General features: G+C 43.6%; 3 protein-coding genes across 7 annotated transcripts in view; 2 read left to right on the forward strand and 1 right to left on the reverse strand.

The window, feature by feature from the left end:
- Nucleotides 1-11,546, forward strand: part of LOC120023810 (palmitoyltransferase ZDHHC14-like) — a 105,119-nt gene extending 93,573 nt beyond the window's left edge. For 3 of the 5 annotated variants that reach the window (XM_038967925.1, XM_038967924.1, XM_038967926.1), the window contains exons 9-10: nucleotides 274-376; nucleotides 10,201-11,546. In XM_038967925.1, the coding sequence (XP_038823853.1) occupies nucleotides 274-376; nucleotides 10,201-10,635 (538 nt within the window). In that variant the 3' untranslated portion in view covers nucleotides 10,636-11,546. Of the gene's footprint in view, nucleotides 1-273; nucleotides 377-2,570; nucleotides 2,605-10,200 lie in introns of all 5 variants that reach the window. The other 2 variants (XM_038967928.1, XM_038967927.1) reach the window with 2 other exon arrangements.
- A 1,856-nt stretch (nucleotides 11,547-13,402) lies between these two features.
- On the reverse strand, nucleotides 13,403-16,162 carry LOC120023786 (galectin-8-like). The gene is made up of 8 exons (XM_038967887.1): nucleotides 16,124-16,162; nucleotides 15,661-15,749; nucleotides 14,768-14,978; nucleotides 14,389-14,508; nucleotides 14,255-14,290; nucleotides 14,047-14,135; nucleotides 13,717-13,882; nucleotides 13,403-13,552 (listed from the first exon to the last, which is right to left on the reverse strand). Exons 1-8 carry the CDS (start codon nucleotides 16,160-16,162, stop codon nucleotides 13,403-13,405), a joined length of 900 nt encoding a protein of 299 aa, XP_038823815.1.
- Nucleotides 16,163-17,044: 882 nt separating this feature from the next.
- LOC120023326 (monocarboxylate transporter 10-like) lies at nucleotides 17,045-22,117 on the forward strand. Its single transcript, XM_038967343.1, has 8 exons — nucleotides 17,045-17,282; nucleotides 17,668-17,883; nucleotides 18,515-18,727; nucleotides 18,970-19,121; nucleotides 20,738-20,900; nucleotides 21,090-21,293; nucleotides 21,541-21,746; nucleotides 21,977-22,117. Exons 1-8 carry the CDS (start codon nucleotides 17,045-17,047, stop codon nucleotides 22,115-22,117), a joined length of 1,533 nt encoding a protein of 510 aa, XP_038823271.1.
- The last annotated feature ends 3 nt before the right edge of the window (nucleotides 22,118-22,120 follow it).

The raw sequence follows: 22,120 nt of genomic DNA on the forward strand, positions 1-22,120 counted from the left end.
TAGTTGCAGGAAAATACAATTCACTGATGCATTTTGTTCATGTCTTCTGATTTAACTTCGGCAAATGAATACATTTTCTAATAAGTTAAATACATTTAGTTGATATCCTACTAAGTTCAATAAAACATTTTAATATCCTGTTTTAATGTCTGGATTCCTTGATTGCATCCGCGTTCTCCGAAACAGCGATATTATATAAGGTGTTAAGGAAGGGATCTACAATATTATTAATATCATTGAATGGTTTCCTCAGATATTTCTCTCTCTTTTCAGTCTCATCGACAGAAGAGGCTTTGTCCAATCAGACACGCCGCACCCCATCCCGCCAACCAATGGCACCACCATGTACGGATCCACCCAATCACAGAGCCACATGGTAAGCCATTCTCCACTCAATCATTTCCAAACCTACTTATGGCCATCATGTCATAGCAAACCCTCAAACTCAGACCCTTGTCATCCTAATATGACTTATGTATTGCCTTCATTACCACATATACTGAACAGAAATATAAAATGCAACATGTAAAATGTTGGTTTCATGAGCTGAAATAAAAGATCCCAGACATTTTCCAGATGCAAGAAAATATTATTTCTCTCCAAAGTTTGTGTACAAATGTGTGTACATCCCTTTAGTGAGCATTTCTCCTTTGCCAAGATGATAATACATCCGCCTGACAGGTGTGGCATATCAACAAGCTGATTAAACAGGATGATTATTACACAGGTGCACCTTGTGCTGGGGACAATAAAAGGCCACTCTAAAATGTGCAGTTTTATCCCACAACACAATGCCACAGGTGTCTCAAGTTTTGAGGGAGCGTGCAATTGGCATGCTGAATGCAAGAATGTCCACCAGAGCTGTTGCCAGAGAACTGAATGTTAATTTCTCTACCATAAGCCACCTCCAATGTATTTTTGGAGAATTTGGCAGTACGTCCAACCGGCCTCACAACTGCAGACCACGTGTAACCATACCAGCCCAGGACCTCCACATCCGGCTTCTTCACCTGCGGGGATTGTCTGAGACCAGCCACCCAGACAGCTGATGAAACTGAGGAGTGTTTCTGTCTGTAATAAAGCCCTTTTGTGGGGAAAACCCATTCTGATTGGCTGAGCTTGGTTCCCCAGTGAGTGGGCCTGGCTCCCAAGTGGGTGGGCCAATGCCCTCCCAGACCCACCAATGGCTGTGCCCCTTCCCAGTCATGTGAAATCCATAGATCAGGGCCTAATTCGTTTATTTCAGTTGTCTGATTTCCTTACATGAACTGTAACTAAGTAAAATCATTGAAATTGTTGCATTTATATTTTTGTTCTGAGTATATAGTGCATTCGGAAAGTATTCAGACCCCTTGACTTTTTCCACATTTTGTTACGTTACAGCCTTATTATAAAATGTATTAAATTGTTTTTTTCCTCATTCAACCTACACACAATACATCATGATGACAAAGCAAAAACAGTTTTTTTTTGAAATATCACATTTACATAAGTATTCAGACTCTTTACTCAGTACTTTGTTGAAGCACCTTTGGCAGCGATGACAGCCTCGAGTCTTCTTGGGTATGACGCTACAAGCTTGGCACACCTGTATTTGGGGAGTTTCTCCCATTCTTCTCTGCAGATCCTCTCAAGCTCTGTCAGGTTGGATGGGGAGCATCGCTGCACAGCTATTTTCAGGTCTCCAGAGTTAAATCGGGTTCAAGTCCGGGCTCTGACTGGGCCACTCAAGGACATTCAGAGAGACTTGTCCCGAAGCCACTCCTGCGTTGTCTTGGCTGTGTGCTTAGGGTCATTGTCCTGTTGGAAGGTGAACCTTCCAGTTCAGTCTGAGGTCCTTAGCGCTCTGGAGCAGGTTTTCATCAAGGATCTCTTTGTACTTTGCTCCGTTCATCTTTCTCGCGATCCTGATTATTCTCCCAGTCCCTGCCACTGAATAACATCCCCACTGCATGATGCTCCCACCACAATGCTTCATCATCAGGCCAAAGAGTTAAATCTTTTCATCAGATCAGAGAATCTTGTTTCTCATGGTCAGAGTCCTTTAGTTGTCTTTTGGCAAACTCCAGGCGGGCTGTCATGTGCCTTTTACTGAGGAGTGGCTTCCGTCTGGCCACTCTACCATAAAGGCCTGATTGGTGAAGTACTGCAGAGATGGTTGTCCTTCTTGAAGGTTCTCCCATCCCCGCAGAGGATGGCCGAACAGTGACCCATCTTTGGCTGACTCACCCTGGGAAACCCAGGACACGGTATTGCAGCTGCTGCTGTGCGTGGCAGTGCCAGCCTCTCCAGCTCTCCACTCATAGTAGCCTGGTGTTTCAGCTGTTGTCTTATATCCTGCAACTTATTTCATCTGTAAACAACGGCTCAACTGTCAGCCTTGCAAACTAGATGGATAAACTATCCCAATCAATCTCTGGGGAATTATGATGACCAGCGGCATCATGGGGTTTTATTGCAATCATCAACATTGGTACTTGGTTTAGGCAAGGGCAGGGTAGGGTCAGAGCGTCTCTCTCTTTTCTCTTTCTCCCTCCCTCAGTATACCAATTCTCTCTTTCTCTCTCCAGATGTGTTCCGGAGAAGAACCTGTGCAAGATCTCAGTTAGGAAACATTGTTCCTCCCCTCATCATCCCACGCTAGAAAGCCCACAAACAAGGCTGTTTATCTCTCATCTTTATCCCGCTCAATCCAAATCTATTTAGCCAATCTCATTTCCATCTCTGGTCCACAGATTGGAGCAAATCAACTGTTGGGATTCCAAATAGGGGGTTGTTTATGTTATTATACTCACAGATTTTACCCATGATGCTCTGTGATCTAGCATTATGGCTGGGAAATAGGTCAGCAGGGGGAGGAAGGGCTTGTGTGTGCACTGTGACAAGCAATGTCATTGTGGACTGTGGTGTGTATGACTCCTTGGCTTTCCCCACTGTCACAGTCCCTGTCCCCCTCTCGCAAATAAAATGATATGTCGGCGATTTGGGAACCCCAAGGAGCAATTTATGTGTGTGTGCATGTGTGTGTATGTTGTGCTTGTGTGTAGTGCACTCTCTTTCCCCCTCTGATTCCTACAAGCTATCAGTCAGACTGACTGGACAATCTAACTCATGTTCTCGGAGGCTTTGGCATGGCAGAAAGAGACTGATGGATAGAAAGCAAGAAATGGATGATAGGAGAGAGAGACAGAGATAGGGAGAGGGAAGGAGAATACATGCTCTTTTAGAGAGAAGGCTCCTACAGTAAAATCATGGAGAGAGTCTGTCTTAAACAAGGCCCTGTCAGCTGACAGTGTAATTGGTGTCGGAGTATCAGATCAAAGGGAGTGAAGCTACAAATGTCACTAGATGACTGACAGGGAGCACTGTTTTGAAGCCACCGCGCCTCCATCTTGGCAGTCCCCCACTAATGTAAGAAATGTTCTGGAAACTATAGATATGCATTTATTAATGTCGGCATTTGTTTTTGCTACATTTATTCTATTACAGACACCTTAATGCATGCAGTTATTTAAACATGTTTAAAAATCCTTAAAGTATAATTTTTTGAACGTTCTGTCCACACTACAACACATGTTATTTTGTCCTTGAAACATTTTAATTGGAATACTTGTAGAATTCCATTCATTCCTATAGAAAACTGCTTCTTTTGGGGAGTGCCAATATGGCCGACCAGTGGCTTCAAAGCCTCTCATTGGCCAATACATAGCAACAGCAATCCAGGGTTTTATATACATTATTGACCGCACTCCATAATCTGGCAGAGAATGGAAGAAAGAGTCTGTCTGGGAGTCTGGTGGCCCCTTAGTGAACAAGCCATCGTTTCCCTCCTCGTATATTCTAATGAACAGTCACTACTCGCTACAGTCCTCTGAACTTGAATCCAATGGGCTCTTAGAATAATACAGACCACTTAAAATGAGTCCTTGTTAGCTGTGTTCCTGTCCCGCTAACTCTGGTCTTATTGAATTGTTCTAAAGATGTGTCATGGCCATCTGGAATGCTTGAGCTGGTTGTTCTGGCTGGGAGACAGGTTTGACATTCCATAACTTTATCACGTGTAGAAATAGAGCCCATCTGTTAAACAGTTATTATTAGTAATATACTGCAGTAATGACTTCCCACGGGGGAACCATTGATGTGTCGCCACTAACATCATCTATCTTTAGTCACCAACTTAGAGAATGCGGTGTGTGCATTTGACAAGACAAGAGAGAGAATTGACATTGCTAATAGCGCCGTTGACTCATACCTGGTCGTCATGTAAATAGTGAAAGGCAGTCTGTCAATATATGTAGGCATATATGTAGGCAAATTGGGGAATAATATTCAAGTGCAGAGAATCCAGTCCATTTACGTACATTTTTATGTATATTCTCTAAAGACATGGTCGGCTGAACAACAGAAGCTTCGACACCATGGCAACGGTGACATCATGCCATATCACACCATCCGTCACAAGCCCCAGTCAGGAAGTGACAGAGAGAACAGTATGTGCGAGCGAGGTGACATCTAGAAGTGGCCATGACCTCTAGTTAAAATACCATCCGCTTTGTTCTTCCTCTCGCTCTGTCCATGTTCTCTGTAATACTTACCAGCACATCTTTATCTCATTTTCCCCCTGCCTTTTCTGTGGTAGCTGGCAGCTATTTTTACACAGCAGAGGGTTTACAGATATAGATTCTGACTTTGGACTGTTTCAACTTGCTAGCTTCTTCTTGAGTAATGGATGACGACACACAGAACTCATTTTAGACTCTCCCTTTCTCTTCAGTATCTCAGCGGTGTCTACTTGACGGGTGATTGCTAATTCATTAGACGGATGGCCAATACTGCTCACCTATGTGTCAATCTCATCTAGCTTGAACAGCCCTAAAATGAATCAATGTTTACACAGCCGTTATCATTTTATTGCCTGAATCACTTCAGATAAACGCTGAAAATTCAATCAGCACATGCCTAAGTCAGCCGTGATGAAGATACAGATTAGACGTGCAGGGTTTCGTTCAGGCTAGGTCAGGGTTGGTTGGTTTCCTCTCTCCCTGGCAAGGTGAGAGCTGCTCTTCCTGTAGCCTGCTGAGCTGATGAAAGGTTTACGACCAGGGCTAAACTTATCAGAGCTGAACTTCACTACCTCACAGGCTGATAGCACAGTGAAGCATGCCAATATGGGTAATGACAGCCGGCTCATCTGCCCCCTGTTCCTTCACCCACACCTGGGCAGAACAGTGGGCAGCAGTCCCAGACCCAACCTTGTCCAGCAACTCAACCTCTAAAGTAATTTCAGCCAAGGAGATAGTCTAAGCTCATTAGTAAATAATACCATGCTTTTTCTTCCAAAGGGCAGTATGGAGCTGACACATGAAATGCTTTTAGAAAGTCACTTTTGGAGTGCAGCTTTGCCAAAGCAGGCCCCGGGGTGGCAGGAAGCCTAGCGGGGAGGAGTGTTGGGCCACAAACCGAAAGGTTGCTAGTTTGAATCCCCGAGCTGCTAGGTGAAAAATATGTCTGTGCCCTTGCGTCTGCTAAATGACTAAAATGATTAGATTAGGAGCGGTGATCGGATTGTGGGGCTTTTGGATGTGCATTTGTCAAAGAGAAGCTTTCAACTCGCTGACACTGGGATCAGGCTAAAGCTAAACTAACCACGATGCAGGTTTGCCCGTGTTAGAGGATCTCTCCAGATTGACTTTGCTCCAGTTGTTTCATTACTATAGGTTGATGTAAATACAGTGTGTTGCTTTCTTAATAGGTCCATGTTCTGTAGATACCAGCATTTCTCTCCCAATGTCTTTCTGTCTGTTCTGGTAGGGTCTGACTAGGGTTGCACATTTTGGGGAATATTCAGAGGTGGAAACTTAACGTGGGAATTAATGGGAATATATGCAAATTAATATTAATACCATAGATGTTTTTTGCATTGGATATATTTACCATATCATATGGACATAAACCTTTTACCTTATCATAAGTGGACATAATTGCAAATGATTAAATCCTTCCAATAGAAAAAAACAAATACTATTTAGTTACGAATTGAACTTTAATTAAATGAGTTGACTCTTCACATGGGATGATTTCACTGAACAGCAAAAGAAAGGGAATATTGAATGATCCCCAATGATCCACCACATCTCCCAAAAACGTTTTCAACATACATCTGTAAAATGATAGTCTAGAAACTAAAGCTTTGGTTGTCTTCCTCTCAGGCTTCCATGTCTTTTCCCTGGACCTCCTCAATGTCCACCTCTTGAACATCAGATTCTGAGGCCTCATCTTCACTGTCACTTTCCAACCTTGTTGAGGATGGCTCGTTGTCAGTCTCAAAAAGACTCAAATTTGCCCGGATGGCCACCAATTTTTCAACCCTTGTATTGGTCAGCCTGTTGCGTGCTTTGGTGTGTGTGTGTTCCCAAACAAGGACCGAATGCGCTTTGAGGCGGCTGATGTTGGTGGGATTTGGAGGATGATGGAGGCAACAGGGGAAAGAGCCTCAGATCCACAAAGTCCCTTCCACCAGGTGGCTGATCAGATATGTTGGCACCACTGCCATATTGCATCTCCATCCCAAAGCCCTTGCTTGGAAGTGTACTTCGCCAGACTGCCAAGAACCTTGCCCTCATCCAGGCCAAGGTGGCGAGACACGGTAGTGATGACACCATAGGCCTTGTTGATCTCTGCACCAGACAGGATGCATACTTGGGGTCCAACAGGTACGCTGCGGCGTGTATGGGCTTCAGGCAGAAGTCTTCACGCTTTTTGATGTGTTTCAGAACTGCAGTTTCCTCTGCTTGGAGCAACAGTGAAGTGGGCAGGGCAGTACGGATTTCTTCTCTTACATCTGCAAGCAGAGTCTGAACATCAGATAGGATGTCATTGTCTCCCTCAATCTGTACAATGGCTACTGCTATAGGTTTCAGGCTGCTTACCACTCTCTCCCAAAATACATCATCCAGGAGGATCCTCTTGATGGGGCTGTCCATATCGGCAGACTGTGATATGGCCATTTCTTGGAGAGACTCCTTCCCCTCCAGGAGACTGTCAAACAGGATGACAACACCACCCCAACAGGTGTTGCTGGGCAGCTTCAATGTGGTGCTCTTATTCTTCTCACTTTGCTTGGTGAGGTAGATTGCTGCTATAACTTGATGATCATTCACATACCTAACCATTTCCTTGGTTCGTTTGTAGAGTGTATCCATTGGTTTCAGTGCCATGATGTCCTTGAGGAGCAGATTCAATGCATGAGCAGCATAGCCAATGGGTGTGATGTGAGGGTAGGACTCCTCCACTTTAGACCAAGCAGCCTTCATGTTCGCAGCATTGTCTGTCACCAGTGCAAATACCTTCTGTGGTCCAAGATCATTGACGACTGCCTTCAGCTCATCTGCAATGTAGAGACCGGTGTGTCTGTTGTCCCTTGTCTGTGCTCTTGTAGAATACTGGTTGAGGGGTGGAGAGAATGTAGTTAATTATTCCTTGCCCACAACATTCGACCACCCATCAGAGATGATTGCAATACAGTCTGCTTTCTCTATGATTTGCTTGACCTTCACTTGAACTCTGTTGAACTCTGCATCCAGCAAATGAGTAGATAAAGCATGTCTGGCTGGAGGGGTGTATGCTGGGCGAAGAACATTCAGAAATCTCTTCCAATACATATTGCCTGTGAGCATCAGAGGTGAACCAGTTGCATACACAGCTCGAGCAAGATATTCATCAGTATTTCTCTGACTACGTTCCTCCATTGAGTCAAAAAAACTTCTGATTCCAGGAGGAACATGAGCTGTTGTTATCGATAAGGTGTCTGGTTCATCATTTTCTAGAAGTAGAGGGACTTTTATCAGAGGTTGCTTGTGAGCGCTGAGGGAACTTTATTTTTTTAACATTTTTTTAAACATTTTAGTCATTTAGCAGACGCTCTTATCCAGAGCGACTTACAGTAGAGTGCATACATTTTATTACATTTTTTTTTTCTTCTTAATTTTTTTACATTTTTACATATTACATTTTTACATACTGAGACAAGGATATCCCTACCGGCCAAACCCTCCCTAACCCGGACGACGCTATGCCAATTGTGCGTCGCCCCACGGACCTCCCGGTTGCGGCCGGCTGCGACAGAGCCTGGGCGCGAACCCAGCCCAGCCTGGGCGCGAACCCAGAGACTCTGGTGGCGCAGCTAGCACTGCGATGCAGTGCCCTAGACCACTGCGCCACCCGGGAGCACTTGGCCAGATGTTTCTGCATCTTTGTTGCATTCTTCACATATGATTTGGCACAGTATTTGCAAATGTACACAGCTTTTTCTTCTACATTAGCTGCAGTGAAATGTCTCCACACATCAGATAGTGCCCGTGGCATTTTCCTGTAAAGATTAGGAAAAAATTTGTTAAAAATAAAATTAAAATACAATTCCATCTACAGATAAATAGTTAAACAGTTAGATTAAACAACTCATTTTGTAAGATAAATGTTTTAAAATGAAACATATATGGAATATATTAACATGTCTCAGTTAGTAGGCTCAAGCATGCTAAAACCCACATGGCAGCAAAAATGCATTAGCAGAAATTGTTAACAAGTTATAAATTATTTAAACACACTTTGCTGTAGGCTACTATTTACTAGTTAACAAAAAATCATGTATGTCATATAAAATATATTCACCCCACCCAGTATTGCAATCAAAACCAGATAGCATGTAGTCCTTGGCTCAGACAGTGTAGTAGTGCGGGCTCAATAGCATCTCATTAGTGTGCAAAATCTTGAGAATCAGCTGCACATGAGATGCAAGAGTGCACTGCACATGTGATGGAAGAATGCACTGTGCATGCAGAGGGTTGCAATTCCATTGAATTGGGGATAGTTTAACCAAAATATACCACAAGACCTAGAATTGCCTTGTGTATCCCACAAAAAAAGGTTCACTGTTATAAGTTTACTTTTTTGATGAATTTAAGCAAAATTCCCGGGCTTAACATCCCATGGAAAATTTCCAGAAATATTCAGGAAATTTACCGGAAAGTTTCCGACCCATTGCAACCCTAGGTCTGACTCTGATGAACCAACCCTCTCCGGCTGGAGTGTATTTCTGGCCGGCGCCCTGTACTGTGACTGTTCTGATCCCTGTGTATAACGCTCTCTGAAAAGCGTATTTGTCTCCAGGCCTGGCTGGTGCCAGCAGACAGACTGTATTGGAGACAGTAGGCCGGGGTTCTCTGTCAGTGAGCTCTCAGATCTCTGCTTCCTGTAGAGATGATGCCTACTGGCTGGAGCAGGCTCCTTCAGTAGCGGTGTCTCAAAGGAGAGACTAGGAGCCTGCGATGTGAGAATAGCCTCTCATGTCAGGCATCTAGGTGATGAACGCACTGGACAATACAATTTGAGACTAATGTCAGACAACTAGCAGCTAAGTTTGAGTCCAGGGGTTGAGTTTGTCTCTGAGTGACTATAAAATAAGCCAAGCTCATAAAAGGACATCAACTGATAAGAGAAACTTAAGTAGTCCTATAAACTAACACTCTTAACCTGGTGTGGTTATGCTTGGCCAGACAGGTGATTTGAGATGTGAGGACCAGATTATCTTCTATTATTTTAGTCTCCTGTGAACGTGAAATCTAAGAAGACCTTTCAAAGCACTAATGCCAGTTTTGTCATAGTGGATCATCAAAAGGTTTCCCATTGATTCATGTGCTCGCTCTCTCTCTGTGTGTGTGTGAGAAAGTGCACTCTGCCTGCCTTCAGTTTTGCACTTTGCCACTACATCTGATAATTATTAGATAGGCTATAGAAGTGCTCATCTAGTTCAATGGCTCAAACAGTGCACTGCTGGCTCATTCCATGTAGATGTTTGATTTACATTTAAACTATTTAGGTTCCAGAGACACAGAGATAAATCAATAGCTGACTTAATGGCCCGCTGTCTCAACTTCATGTATTGAATTCACTATGCATTTGGGTCACTTTGAATACTGTTTTTTTCTCTCTGGTGTTGGTTTACTCTAACAAAGTTACATACACCACATTTTCTCTTAATTCATTCACTACACTCGTCATGTTAACCTCTTGCTCCTCCTTTCTCTGTCATCCGTTTACCTTCCTCTTCTGTCACCCTCACATTCCCCTCCAATCCCTCCCCCTTAAAATGTCTCATTACTCTCCCTACACTCATTCCTTTACTCCCACTCTCCATCTCAGTGTGATCAAGCCCAGTGCATTCAGAGCACCAAATTCGTTTTGCAGGCTGCTGCCACACCCCTGCTGCAGAGTGAGCCAGTCATCCTCACAGACGAGGCGTTTCTACCAGGCAGAACATCATTAGGGGGTTCCTGCTCTGGAGCCCTGCCGCTGGGGGGTCATCCGACACCCCCTACCTCCACCCCCAACCTCAGCTGTGACAACGACATGCTGCCTCTACGGAACGAGCAAAGCGACGGGCTACGACACCACCACACGGACGGGTGCCACCACCACTTCCTCACGCCCGAGGAAGCTCCCTCGCCACCGGGCATGCTCCCCTGCGTCAGTCCCCTGGGACACAGCCACACCATACAGGGCTTCTACAATCCAGCCAGCCAGGACTCTCTACACGAGGACTCTGTCAGAGGCCTGGTCAAACTCAGCTCTGTCTGACAGGGGGTTCACTCAAACATCCCTCCGTCCCCTAAAACGCTCCTCCCTTCCATCCACACCCGTGCCAAACAGTGGGTCGCCCCAACCCTGAATGCCTGTAACCAATATCCTCTCCGTCCACTAAAATCACAGGACTTGAGCCTCTAAAAGACTGTGGTACTATTTGGGAACAGAACTGACCTGAACTGGGACCTTCCCTCCTCAGCCAACAACTTGCCAAACCTCTGCATCATAATGGGGGGTTGTTGCTGGTGAAGGGCCCAGGGGACTTTGCCATATTATAAACAGTCACAAACGTACTGTTTTCTACTGAAGCATAGTCCACTCTCCTGGGAGGGGGACAGACAAAGGACAGGATTTGAGGAGGAAAAACAGAAGTGGTAGGTGTATGGCTGTCTGTCAGCTATTTTAAAGTTTAAAAAAGTGTTGTGACAGCTGTTCCTAAATATGTTAAAGAAAAGCTGCTTTATTTCTGTCATGAATCACAATTCTGGCATTTTTCTTTTTTTGTACAACGGACTGTGGCCTACTTGATCACTAATGGACAGTGTCAGCCTTTCTGAGGAGATTCCGGTTGATAGTCGACAGTGCAATCAGTAAACAAGAATTAGTGTCATCATGTTGCTAGCCTTAGTGGAGTTGCCAACGACCGGATGTATCCGGTTTTCAGGGATACAGCTAATTCACCCTAGCTTCCTGTTCCGCTGAAAACCGGATGTGGAAACTCCGCTCAGGCATTTTCTTTTATGCCTGCTGCGTTAGGTTATCATGTTGCATATCATGCAATTCATTTCTTATTTTTAAATGACATGTTAAAAAGATTTGGTATTGTGTTGTGCCATACTAAGGTTATTCTTTTTCTCACATTATACTTCCTGTGGATATATTAATAAAATCACATTTTTAAGGTACTAGATTCTCTCTGTTGAAGCCAAGCCCCAAGGTGACCAGTTGAAAGTCATGTGTTATCATCTCTGACGTCACACATCCTTTGGTAGGTCTTAAAAAAGGTAGTCTTGTGACGATTCAACAGTATAAAATCATTGTACATGCTGTGTTGAGGGTGAGTCCTGCTGTAGGCTGGTCTCATGTAATGGTTCATTAATCTGTGGTCGCATGCCTCTGGATCATAGAGACCGGGGAAAACAAGGGCTTTCTGTCACCAGACATACTCACCAAAGTCAAACGAAAGTGACTATAGGCTTTACTTCAGAAGGAACTGCATTTCCCTAAGCCACGTGGATTTGCTATTTTTAATGTGACGAAGCAAACATCAGCTTATAGAAGAGCCTTTGCCTCTGCATGGTTTGAGTGTGAAAAAAGGGCCAGTCGACTGCACCTTTTAACTTGTAGCGACATCTGGTGGTTGAAGAGGATAAATGTACCTATGTTGGAGCGGTGATAAATGTGCATGTAGATATCACAGGTAATTGAGGATCTGGTGGACAAAAGACCCCAGAGGAATATTCCAATCATCATACATTTATTTAAAAGCACTTGAACTATTTATAATACATTACATACAGTAGATTCTTTATATTATGTACATCAGGAGGAAACAGACAGCAGGCACGGCCTCTTGCTTCGCAAATATACCCAGTCACACTCGGTGCACCACTGGAGTAAGGGCCACTGCTGGAAGATGACATCTCAGCAGTGTAACAGTAAGAAATTACTGTTAAAAACAAAATGGGTGAAATGCATGACTGAAAAATAATTTACATAGGTGGCCAGCTCAAATGGTTAGTTGAGTGACTGGACAAGCAAGAAAGGAAATGGCCATAACACGAATTGATTAACACACATTATTTTCATTGGAATCATCAACCAGTGTATTTGGTTTGACCCTGTAGTGTGCTTTGACTGAAGTACACTAGACTAGATCATATGGTGGGTGAGCTTAGACAGATTTGGCATTTCTGTGATTGCACATACAGATAGAGTATTTGACCTTGTAATGCAGCCTTTTAGGCCACATTGCCTTTCTAAGGTATCTATTGGATGAATATTGAAGCACATTACTCAAGGCTATGTTTTGACAGGCAGCCCAATTTGTGATCTTTGTTTCACTAATTGGTCTTTTGACCAATCTGATGTGATTGTTCAAAAGACCAATTCATGGAAAAAGGTCAGAATTGGGCTGCCTTTCTAAACGAAGCCTATGGGTCATAAATAGCCACACATGTTCCCTCAGGTGCAGGAACGTTAAATATGGTCAGGGTTTTCATATTCCTGATAAATATATTCTGAGGCTTGCTAAGCATCACCTGTAACCATCCTATAATTTGTTTCAACACCTGAGATGGGTGACTGGGAATGTTTATGGAATATTTTAGTATTTCAGCTCCAAGAAATGCTTTAGTTAACCCCTCCCAAATCACGGTCCCTGTAGATGTAAATTGATATTTAGAGGCCTTCCACCAATAAGTTAATTTATAGCCCTCTTAATACCTAGTGCTAACGTGTACTTTGTCCACATTTTTTGACAGGTGTAGCCAATTAAAAGATGCATTGTGATCCGATCTTCCTGACCACCTCCGGAGGTAGTCAGACACCCTTTGTATCTGGAAAAAATCAATCAAGTGTAAACAGATCTGGAAGGTCAAACAATTTTAAATCATTATACCAGCCTCTAAATCATTGATAGGTAGCACCATTGATTTACGGCATCAATAAGTGTCTAAAATAAATACATTAATATTCATTGGTTGTGGGGGATGTAACCTGGCCTGTTGTCCAGAATGGGGCTTAGCGTCTATGTCCTCGGTCACCACAGCTTGACATCCATCAGCTCCAGGTCTCCCATGATCTCCAGCTGGTTGATGGTGCTCAGGTCCTGCACCCGATGCCTGTAGTCCAGCAGGTGAGAGCCGTTCACCGCCAGCTTGAACTGGTGGGGCTGGCAGAGGATAAGCATCTGGGGCAGAGAGAGTACTTGTAGTGAAAAAGACAAGCGAGAGTTCCAATAATACAAGTAACGTGCAGGTGATGTGAGAACTGATGACTGGGCTTATTTTTTTTTTTTAAGTAAGAAAAATGAAGAAAAAAAATATTCTACTGTAATATTAAGAGGCAGCATACCTCAAAGTACTCCCCAGGTGAGAATGGGAAGAGGGGAAGCTCCCTCTCCTCTGGTCCCCAGGACTCACTCAGGTAGGAGTTCCTGATGACCATGGCCGACTTCATCCGGGGGTTCAGGTGCAGAGCGATGTTCTCACTGCTGCTGTTGCGGAGGTTCACAGTGAAGCTGCCAGACAGGAGGTTCATCAGACAACAACGATGCAGGTTATTCTACAGTGTGTTACGGATAATGGGCACTGGGCAGTCCTGACCTTACACACTACCTCAAAAGGTACACGGTCCATTTTCTTGAAACATGGTTTAAATACTGAGTTGTGTCCCATTGCTTACCTGTGTGGGTACATGCTGACCTGTCCCTTGATTGTGATGTGCTGTCCTGGACTCACCCCTTTCAGTAGACTGCCTTTGTAAGGGAGACTCTGGAAATACATAAGATTTAGGCCATGTCTGTAAACTGTGCAACATATTGATGCAATTGGTCATGTTGCCTTACATAGATGTTTTATATTTTCCATAAACTATAAATAATACAACTCACCAGGTCACCTGATTCGCCTGATATTGAATATATTGCCTATAGGAGAAAATAATAATAAAGACAGTCATTAGAGTGAGCTGGAAAATGTTTTATTATTCTAGTATGGACATATAGTAATGGGGAGGGGTACTTACTGAGTTTGGTATAAAGCCAAGGGCGTGCACCTTAACTTTCCCACATATAGAAAGTGTGTCAATCCTGTCCAGTGGGATTCTGTGCTTGTATTCTAACAAATGAGAACCATTTACTGCCACCTGCAGGTACAAAGGAAAACAGCATTCACACGACATCATATACTAAATCCATTATACTGCATTTGCTTGACTTTTGCATGATACTACTAGCTTCTTGTGACTCAACAGAAGTGAATGTGCAAGCAAATATAGGATCGGGAGTTTTTCTTGTACGTGGCCTAATTGAAGAAGACTTTGCTCTCATGTTTAAGGTGACTTAAGCTGCAAAAACTGTCTATGTATGGTAAATCAGTTAACTCTCAGACATTGGTCCACTTGCCTTAAAGACGTCATCATGGACCAGGATGATCGTCTCGAAGGCTGCTCCCTGTCTGTAGGGCAGCTGCTGAAGGGTCTCCTCCCTGCCCCAACTCTCCTGCACCAGGGAGTTACACACCACGCACGGGGAACCCTTAAAACGGGGGTTGAAGTGGAAGGCGATGTCCGCACGAGGTTTAGTACTGCTGCCACAGGACAGGTCCATCTGGAACCTGCAGTTATCACATTGGTGTGTATTAAGAGTTTCAACATTTCTAAAAGCAAAGGTGGGGACTCGAGTCACACTAAATGTATCATTATTTTGGGTGAACGGAGTTGGGTAAACATTTCTTTGCAAGCTTAACATTTTTTAGCTAGGTAAATTTATTATTTTTTGTGTCTTGAGTTGGGTAAGCATATTATTTTTCAGTTGAGCCTGAAAAAATGCTTACTGACGGCCCTTCCCAACAATGCAGAGAGAAGAATAGCACAAGGAATAAATACACAATGTGTAACGATAATTTGGCTATATACACGGGGTACCAATACCGAGTCGATGTGCAGGGGTACGAGGTAAGTATATACAGTATGTACATATGTATGTTTAGAGAAAAGGATAGATAATAAACAGCAGCAGCATATGTGATGAGTCAAAAGATTGCATTAAAACTTTTTGCAGTTAGATCGGGTAGCTATTTACTTAAGTATTTAGTAGTCTTATGACAAAGGACCCCCAAGATGTTCAGAGTCCTGCTGGTTCCAGACTTGGTGCATTGGTACCACTTGCCATGCAGTAGCAGAGAGAACAGTCTGATTTGGGTGGCTGGAATTTTACTTCTGGGTAACCAAAATTAGTGTTAGGTTGAACCGGGATGTGGACATGAAATTAGGGCTAGGGAAAACAACATCACATACCTGTCCGCATCATTGTGAACAGTGCCCTGGATAATGACTATCTCGCCAGGGTGTAGGCCCCCAGGTATGGCCCCAGTGAACGGAATCACCTGAATGGAGAGGTAAGAGAGGCTTAATAAAGGCAAACATAATCAAATCATATTTAGTGTGTGTGTGTCCTACGCCATTAATGTAGCAATACATTCAATAACCTCTATCCCATTGCTGATACACAATATCGTATAAAATCGTTAAACATAACAGGTTATCGGCCCGACAATAATAAGCTACTATGAAATGACTGCAAAACGATGGACGATATAGCTGCACATATAAGCTACCTATTGATAACAGAAAAATACCTGCGGTAGCCTAATATCCAGGGTAGGCTATTCAATGTGTTAGAATTATTTTATTCTCATTGTTGAGAAAGGGAGAGTCTCGCTGTGAGTAGTAGAGGTAGGCTAGTGAACAAGCCTCTTACCGGATTTAGGACAGTTTGTTTCGCGTTTGCCACAGCCATTGGGCCCGTTATGCAACACTACCATACAGCAGTTACCTATACCGCTAAATAATTGCAAAGAATGTAGAACGAATTGGGTCGATGTTTTTATTTTCTGCTATATTCAGAAGGCAGTAGGCATTTTCTCTCCATCTTCTATTCAATGTCCTACTACGTCACACACGCACTATGCGCAACCATGTGATCCAGGCTATGTGCTGTGACAGGCTGCTGCCACTGTATCCAAAAAAGCTGGAGACCAAATAAATTGAAAAACACACATCTGTAGCATATATAGCAATAGACGTATAGAAAGGTAGCCTACAATAAAATACAGTTCTCAAAAATAAGGCCATAGAATAAAATACAATCTTAAAAGCTTTCTCTAAAGTATAGGCTAGTAAACCAATAAAGCAAATGGGCCCCTAATGCCTAAAGAATAGCTCGAAAAATAGCTCAAAATCTTTGGAATAATTCCAAAGCGCGTAACGTTGCGCGCGCACACACACCTTTGAGTTGGCTCAATTTCGTTGCAAATATTGACAAATTATTCAATAATTAATTTGTATTACGATCGAAATGTAGGTTATGTAGCTATCATTCCACTACTTGCCAATCCTGTCATGCTAAACCTTGGGCATATGACGCGAAGTAGCCTAAAATAAGTGAATGTTAATAGACTGGTACCCAGTCTAGAATAGGCCTACTGAAGGTGGCCAAAGCTCGCCAGTTTCGTGGGAGATAGCTTTATGGCAATTATGATGTCAGACAGATCTGGGTTAATCATGGTCGGCGCTATGGCAACATTCCTCTTTGATTCTATCCACCTTTATTTTGCGCACCAGAAGTCTCTAACCGGTCTAGGTGGATAGCACCCAAGGTTCGTGTTTTTTGTGCAACAAGATGCACATCTTCTGGACTGCCATTCCCTTCAGGAGGTTTTACTCCGAGGAACCCGAGCTTATTCCTCGGGAGCTTCGCAGACCCCCACCTATCAAGCCTCCCCCGGACGGAGGATGGGGATGGGTGATTGTCTTTTCATCGTTCCTCTATAATGTCCTGGTACTGGGATACCACAACTCCTTCGGAGTGTACCTCATCAGTCTCCTCAAAGAGTTTGGGGAGACAAGTTCTAAAACAGGCAAGTTACCCTAAACTTCACATAATCACATAGCGTTAGGCCCGTTTATCCAACCTGGTCTCAGAGCATTTCGTATTCAACCCAACATCATAGTGAAATGTAGTATTAGGCTACACACTGTAAACTCTACTGTTGTAACTAGACATTTCAACAACTATTTTGTATTAGCTGCAAAGTGATTTTGTGATCATGAAATTAGATGTCTAAACGTTAATAAACCTGTAATAAACATGTTAAACAAGTAGTTACCTTCAACTGCATGAATGACCTGCTGTTGTACCTACTGTATCACATCAATCAGAAGATTGCTTACAGATGCTATAGAATAGATACACTGAAATCTGCTAGCTACCTAACCTATGACCTACTTTCTGCTGTCCTATAGCATGGGTTGGCTCCATCAGCTATGGCTTCATCATGGTCTGTGGGCCCCTGTCTGGGAAGCTGACAGTCAGGTACGGAGCCAGAGAGATATCCATCCTAGGATCCCTCATCATCATGATCTCCACAGTGTGCTCGTCCTACGCACCCAATCTAGGAACACTGTTCTTCACACACGGCTTCCTCACTGGAGTGGGCTCCAGCTTTGCCTTCACCCCAGGTTGGTACAAGGGCAGGTAGCCTAGTGGTTAGAGCGTTGGGCCAGTAACCGAAAGGTTGCTAGTTTGAATCCCTGAGCTGTCAAGGTAAAAATATGTTCTGCCCCTGAACAACCCACAGTTCCTAGGCCGTCGTTGTAAGTAAGAATTTGTTCTTAACTGACCTGCCTAGTTAAAAAAAAGGTTAAATAAAAAGGGAGGGATGGAATTAGCTAATGGTTAGCTATACTACTGCAGGGGTCGGCAACAGGCGACCTGCAAGTTCTACATTTTTTATTTTATTTAAGTAAAACCTCTCAGGAATTCAGCAAAACATGAGTATAATTTAGGAAATCTGTTCCCAAGTATTCCCACAAACAAAAAAGATAGATGTGATCATGTCTCAATGTATGAAATTATAAAAAATAAAAACAATAAAATACAGTCTCTTTTTGGGCTTAGTTGTGGTCAATTTGCGGTGACCAAAATCGTTCCACAGCTGAATCTAGTTGCCTACCCCTGCACTATGAATTCACTAAAACTACCAATCCATCCACAGCTTTTCTAGTTCATATTGTGTTATCAAGACCAGCACAGCTAACACATTATCTCACCTCCATCTCCAATCTCCCTCCTCTTCCTCCCGTGGGGCAGGTATGATCATGGTTAGCCAGTACTTCACCACCAAGCGTTCCCTGGCCACGGGGATAGTGATGTCAGGGGGAGCAGCAGGTGCCCTGGTCCAGACTCGGCTCCATCTGTTCCTCATAGACGTCCTGGGTTGGAGGCAGAGTCTCCGAGTGTTCTCAGGTCTCATGATTATTTGTGTCATCACCGGCTTCACCTACCTGCCACTCAACCCCAAAGGTACTGCAGAACGTTCAGACCCACAATGGTTTTTATTTCTTTAGTACATTGCAGGTTACCATGTTAAATGATGAACATACAGAGATGGGACCTTCTATCACATCATCATGACTGAGTGCACAATTTATTTAACTACCTCATACTCAACTGAATTTATGTGTACACTATCAAACGGAAATGTAATATTAATCAAAAACGATGTTTTACTGATGAGGTTTGAGTGATTTATATGTATTTGAAAGGTTACACCAGAAGTGTGGTGGATAATTTGAAGAACTCTCCCTTGAAGAAGTTTGTTGTGGACCTTGGCCTGTGGAAAGACAAAATATTTCTGATATGGGTTGCAGCCAATGGACTGTGTAAATTTGGATTCTTCATTCCATATGTCCACTTGGTAAGTTACATATTGGTGTAAACAACTGAAGGCTCAGTTGAAATGGTACGACATTATAGTTTGGAACCATTCTGTAATTTTACTCATATACAGTACATTCGGAAAGTACTCAGACCCCTTGACTATTCGCTTGGTCATTATGGGGTATTGTGTGTAGATTGATTAAATAAAATAAAAAATTCTGCAGTTTTAGAATAAGGCTGAAAAGTTTTTTTTGAAATGGTAAAAATGGTTTTTAGAAATTTTTGCTTATTTATTTAAAAAAAACAGAAATACCTTATTTACATAACTATTCAGACCATTTGCTATGAGACTCGAAATTGAGCTCTTGTGCATCCTGTTTCCATTGATCATCCTTGAGATGTTTCTACAACTTGATTGGAGTCCACCTGTGGTAAATTCAATTGATTGGACATGATTTGGAAAGGCACACCTGTCTATATAAGGTCCCACTGTTGACAGTGGATGTCAGAGCAAAAACCAAGCAATGAGGTTGAAGGAATTATCCGTAGAGCTCCAAGACAGGATTGTGTCGAGACACAGATCTGGGGAAGTGAACCAAAACATGTCTGTAGCATTGAAGGTCCCCAAGAACACAGTGGCCTCCATCATTCTTAAATGGAAAAAGTTTGTAACCACCAAGAATCTTTCTAGAGCCAGCCGCCCGGCCAAACTGAGCAATCAGGGAGAAGGGGCTTGGTCAGGGAGGTGACCAAGAACCCAAATGGTCACTCTGACAGAGCTCCAGAATTCCTCTGTGGAGATGGGACAACCATCTCTGCAGCACTCCACCAATCAGGCATTTATGGTAGAGTGGCCAGACAGAAGCACTCCTCAGTAAAAGGCACATGACCGCCTGCTTGGAGTTTGCCAAAAGGCACCTAAATACTCTCAAACCATGAGAAACAAGATTCTCTGGTCTGATGAAACCAAGATTGAACTCTTTGGCCTGAATGCCAAGCGTCATGTCTGGAGGAAACCTGGCACTATCCCTATGATGAAGCATGGTGGTTGCAGAATCATGCTGTGGGCATGTTTTTCAGTGGCAGGGACTGGGAGACTAGTCACGATCGAGGCAAAGATGAACGGAGAAAGGTACAGAGAGACCCTTGATGAAACCTGCTCAGGAACTCAGACTGGGGTGAAGGTTCACCTTCCAACAGGACAACTACCCTAAGCACACAGCCAAGACAATGCAGTAGTGGCATCGGGACAAGTCTCTGAATGTCATTGATTGGCCCAGCCAGAGCCCGGACTTGAACCCAATCGAACATCTCTGGAGAGACCTGAAAATAGCTTTGCAGCAACGCTTCCATGCTTCAACATAGTACTGAGTAAAGGGTCTAAATACTTAGGTAAATGTGATACTTCCGTTTTTAAAAAAATATATACATTTACATTTCAAAAAACCTGTTTTTGCTGTCATTATGGGGTATTGTGTGCAGATTGATCAGGGGGGGAAAAAACTATTTAATCAATTGAAGAATAAGGCTGTAACGTTACAAAATGTGAAAAAAGTCAAGGGGTCTGAATACTTCCCGAATGCACTGTATCTCAAAGATGAGTGAATGTAGTTCAGGTACAAAATGTGTGTGTGTTTGTGTGTCCTGCTCTAGGTGAAGCATGCGGTTCAGCTGGGCATCCCCGTCCACAGTGCCACTAACATCATGCTGTTCCTAGGCTTGACTAGCATGATCAGCCGGATCATCTTCGGCAGGATCTGTGATTCAGAGAGAATCAACAGGCTCTACATCAACCAGGCCTCTGTCTTCGGTGTGGGTGGGTTGGCCTTATGCCTATACTTCCTCACGGTCATTGTGACCGTTAGTAAAGCAATACGACACGAGAGAGGGTATGTTATGGTGATTATTATCACGGCTGTTCTGCAGTCAAATGTACAAGGTGAATTCTGAAGACCGTACACAACCTAACACCTGTCCCCTACTGTCTTTCCTCCCATGTTGCCAGGTCTGCTGTACATGTTGATCCCACTGCTCCATTCCTACGGCTCTCTGGTGGCCTTCGGCCTGTTCCTGGGGATCGCTGATGCTGGCAACTACATCCTGCTCCCTGTCCTGACCTTTGACCTGATGGGGGCCGAGAAGATGCCCGTGGCCTGGGGGTTCATGCTCACGGTCAACGCGGTCAGCTGCTTGGGGCCGCCCTTTGCTGGTAGGTTCACCGCAGCTGACATTATTGTTGTAACAGTACTTATTCTTAAGTTGGAGGAGTGTAAGCCATGTCAGTACAGTCAAACAATGACAATCGGCTCAAATTTTTTGGGGGCCAGATGTGCAGAGGTTGCATCACTGTCTTTGCATGAAGGAACATCATACAAGTAGTGTGATGATAAAAGGCATAGTCATCATAACTTTGCTGTTTGAAGTCTCAGTCATACATGAGTTGTTGTCCCGGTCAGGTTGGGTGAATGACATGACAGGAAGCTACAACTTGGGCTTTGTGGTTGCCGGGGCGTTGAACGTGGCAGCCTGTTTTGTCTTGGCCTTGATCCCCATAGCCAAGAGGTCAACCAGACAGACATGCAAGAGCATCATGAACGTCACCATCGACCGCTCCACACAGGAAATCACGCAGTGGGCCGACAACCTGCCTCCTATCGCTGAGGTAATACACCGGTACCTCTCTACTCACCAGAAGATGACACTGTTCTTCTTTTCTATAAGGGGTGTCAATCTAACAAAATATTTTGTTTCATTGTCAATTATAATTGATGGTGCAAGTTTTTCCTGACCACGTGGCTTGACCAGGAAAAAAGTAATGGTCAGGAAAAACTACTAGCCCTAATTATATAATGTATGTTTACTCAAAATACTTACATTTCAATTGTCGAGTAGGAGGAGCCACCAGTGTCCAAATATGTGAACTACTTCTCTACAACTACGTTCCGTAGTCCAGAGATTACCGAGAGTAGACCTGAGGTGTACAGAGGAGATGATGCCGAAACCGCAGGACCTGCTGAAGTCACCCGGCTATAGCAA

This window comes from Salvelinus namaycush, chromosome 28, assembly GCF_016432855.1.
Source record: "Salvelinus namaycush isolate Seneca chromosome 28, SaNama_1.0, whole genome shotgun sequence".
In the NCBI taxonomy this organism is placed as follows: Eukaryota; Metazoa; Chordata; class Actinopteri; order Salmoniformes; family Salmonidae; genus Salvelinus; species Salvelinus namaycush.

What these genes read in the sequence shown, in the direction of transcription:
- LOC120023326 (XM_038967343.1), top strand. Translation starts at nt 17,045, where the DNA reads ATGCACATCTTCTGGACTGCCATTCCCTTCAGGAGGTTTTACTCCGAG. An exon ending in GGAGACAAGTTCTAAAACAG is followed by an intron (nt 17,283 to 17,667) that starts GCAAGTTACCCT and finishes GCTGTCCTATAG; the next exon opens with CATGGGTTGGCTCCATCAGC. An exon ending in ACCTGCCTCCTATCGCTGAG is followed by an intron (nt 21,747 to 21,976) that starts GTAATACACCGG and finishes ATTGTCGAGTAG; the next exon opens with GAGGAGCCACCAGTGTCCAA.
- LOC120023786 (XM_038967887.1), bottom strand. Translation starts at nt 16,162, where the DNA reads ATGGCTGTGGCAAACGCGAAACAAACTGTCCTAAATCCG. An exon ending in TCCATGATGACGTCTTTAAG is followed by an intron (nt 14,509 to 14,767) that starts GCAAGTGGACCA and finishes TTGTACCTGCAG; the next exon opens with GTGGCAGTAAATGGTTCTCA. An exon ending in CACCTGGGGAGTACTTTGAG is followed by an intron (nt 13,553 to 13,716) that starts GTATGCTGCCTC and finishes TCTCTGCCCCAG; the next exon opens with ATGCTTATCCTCTGCCAGCC.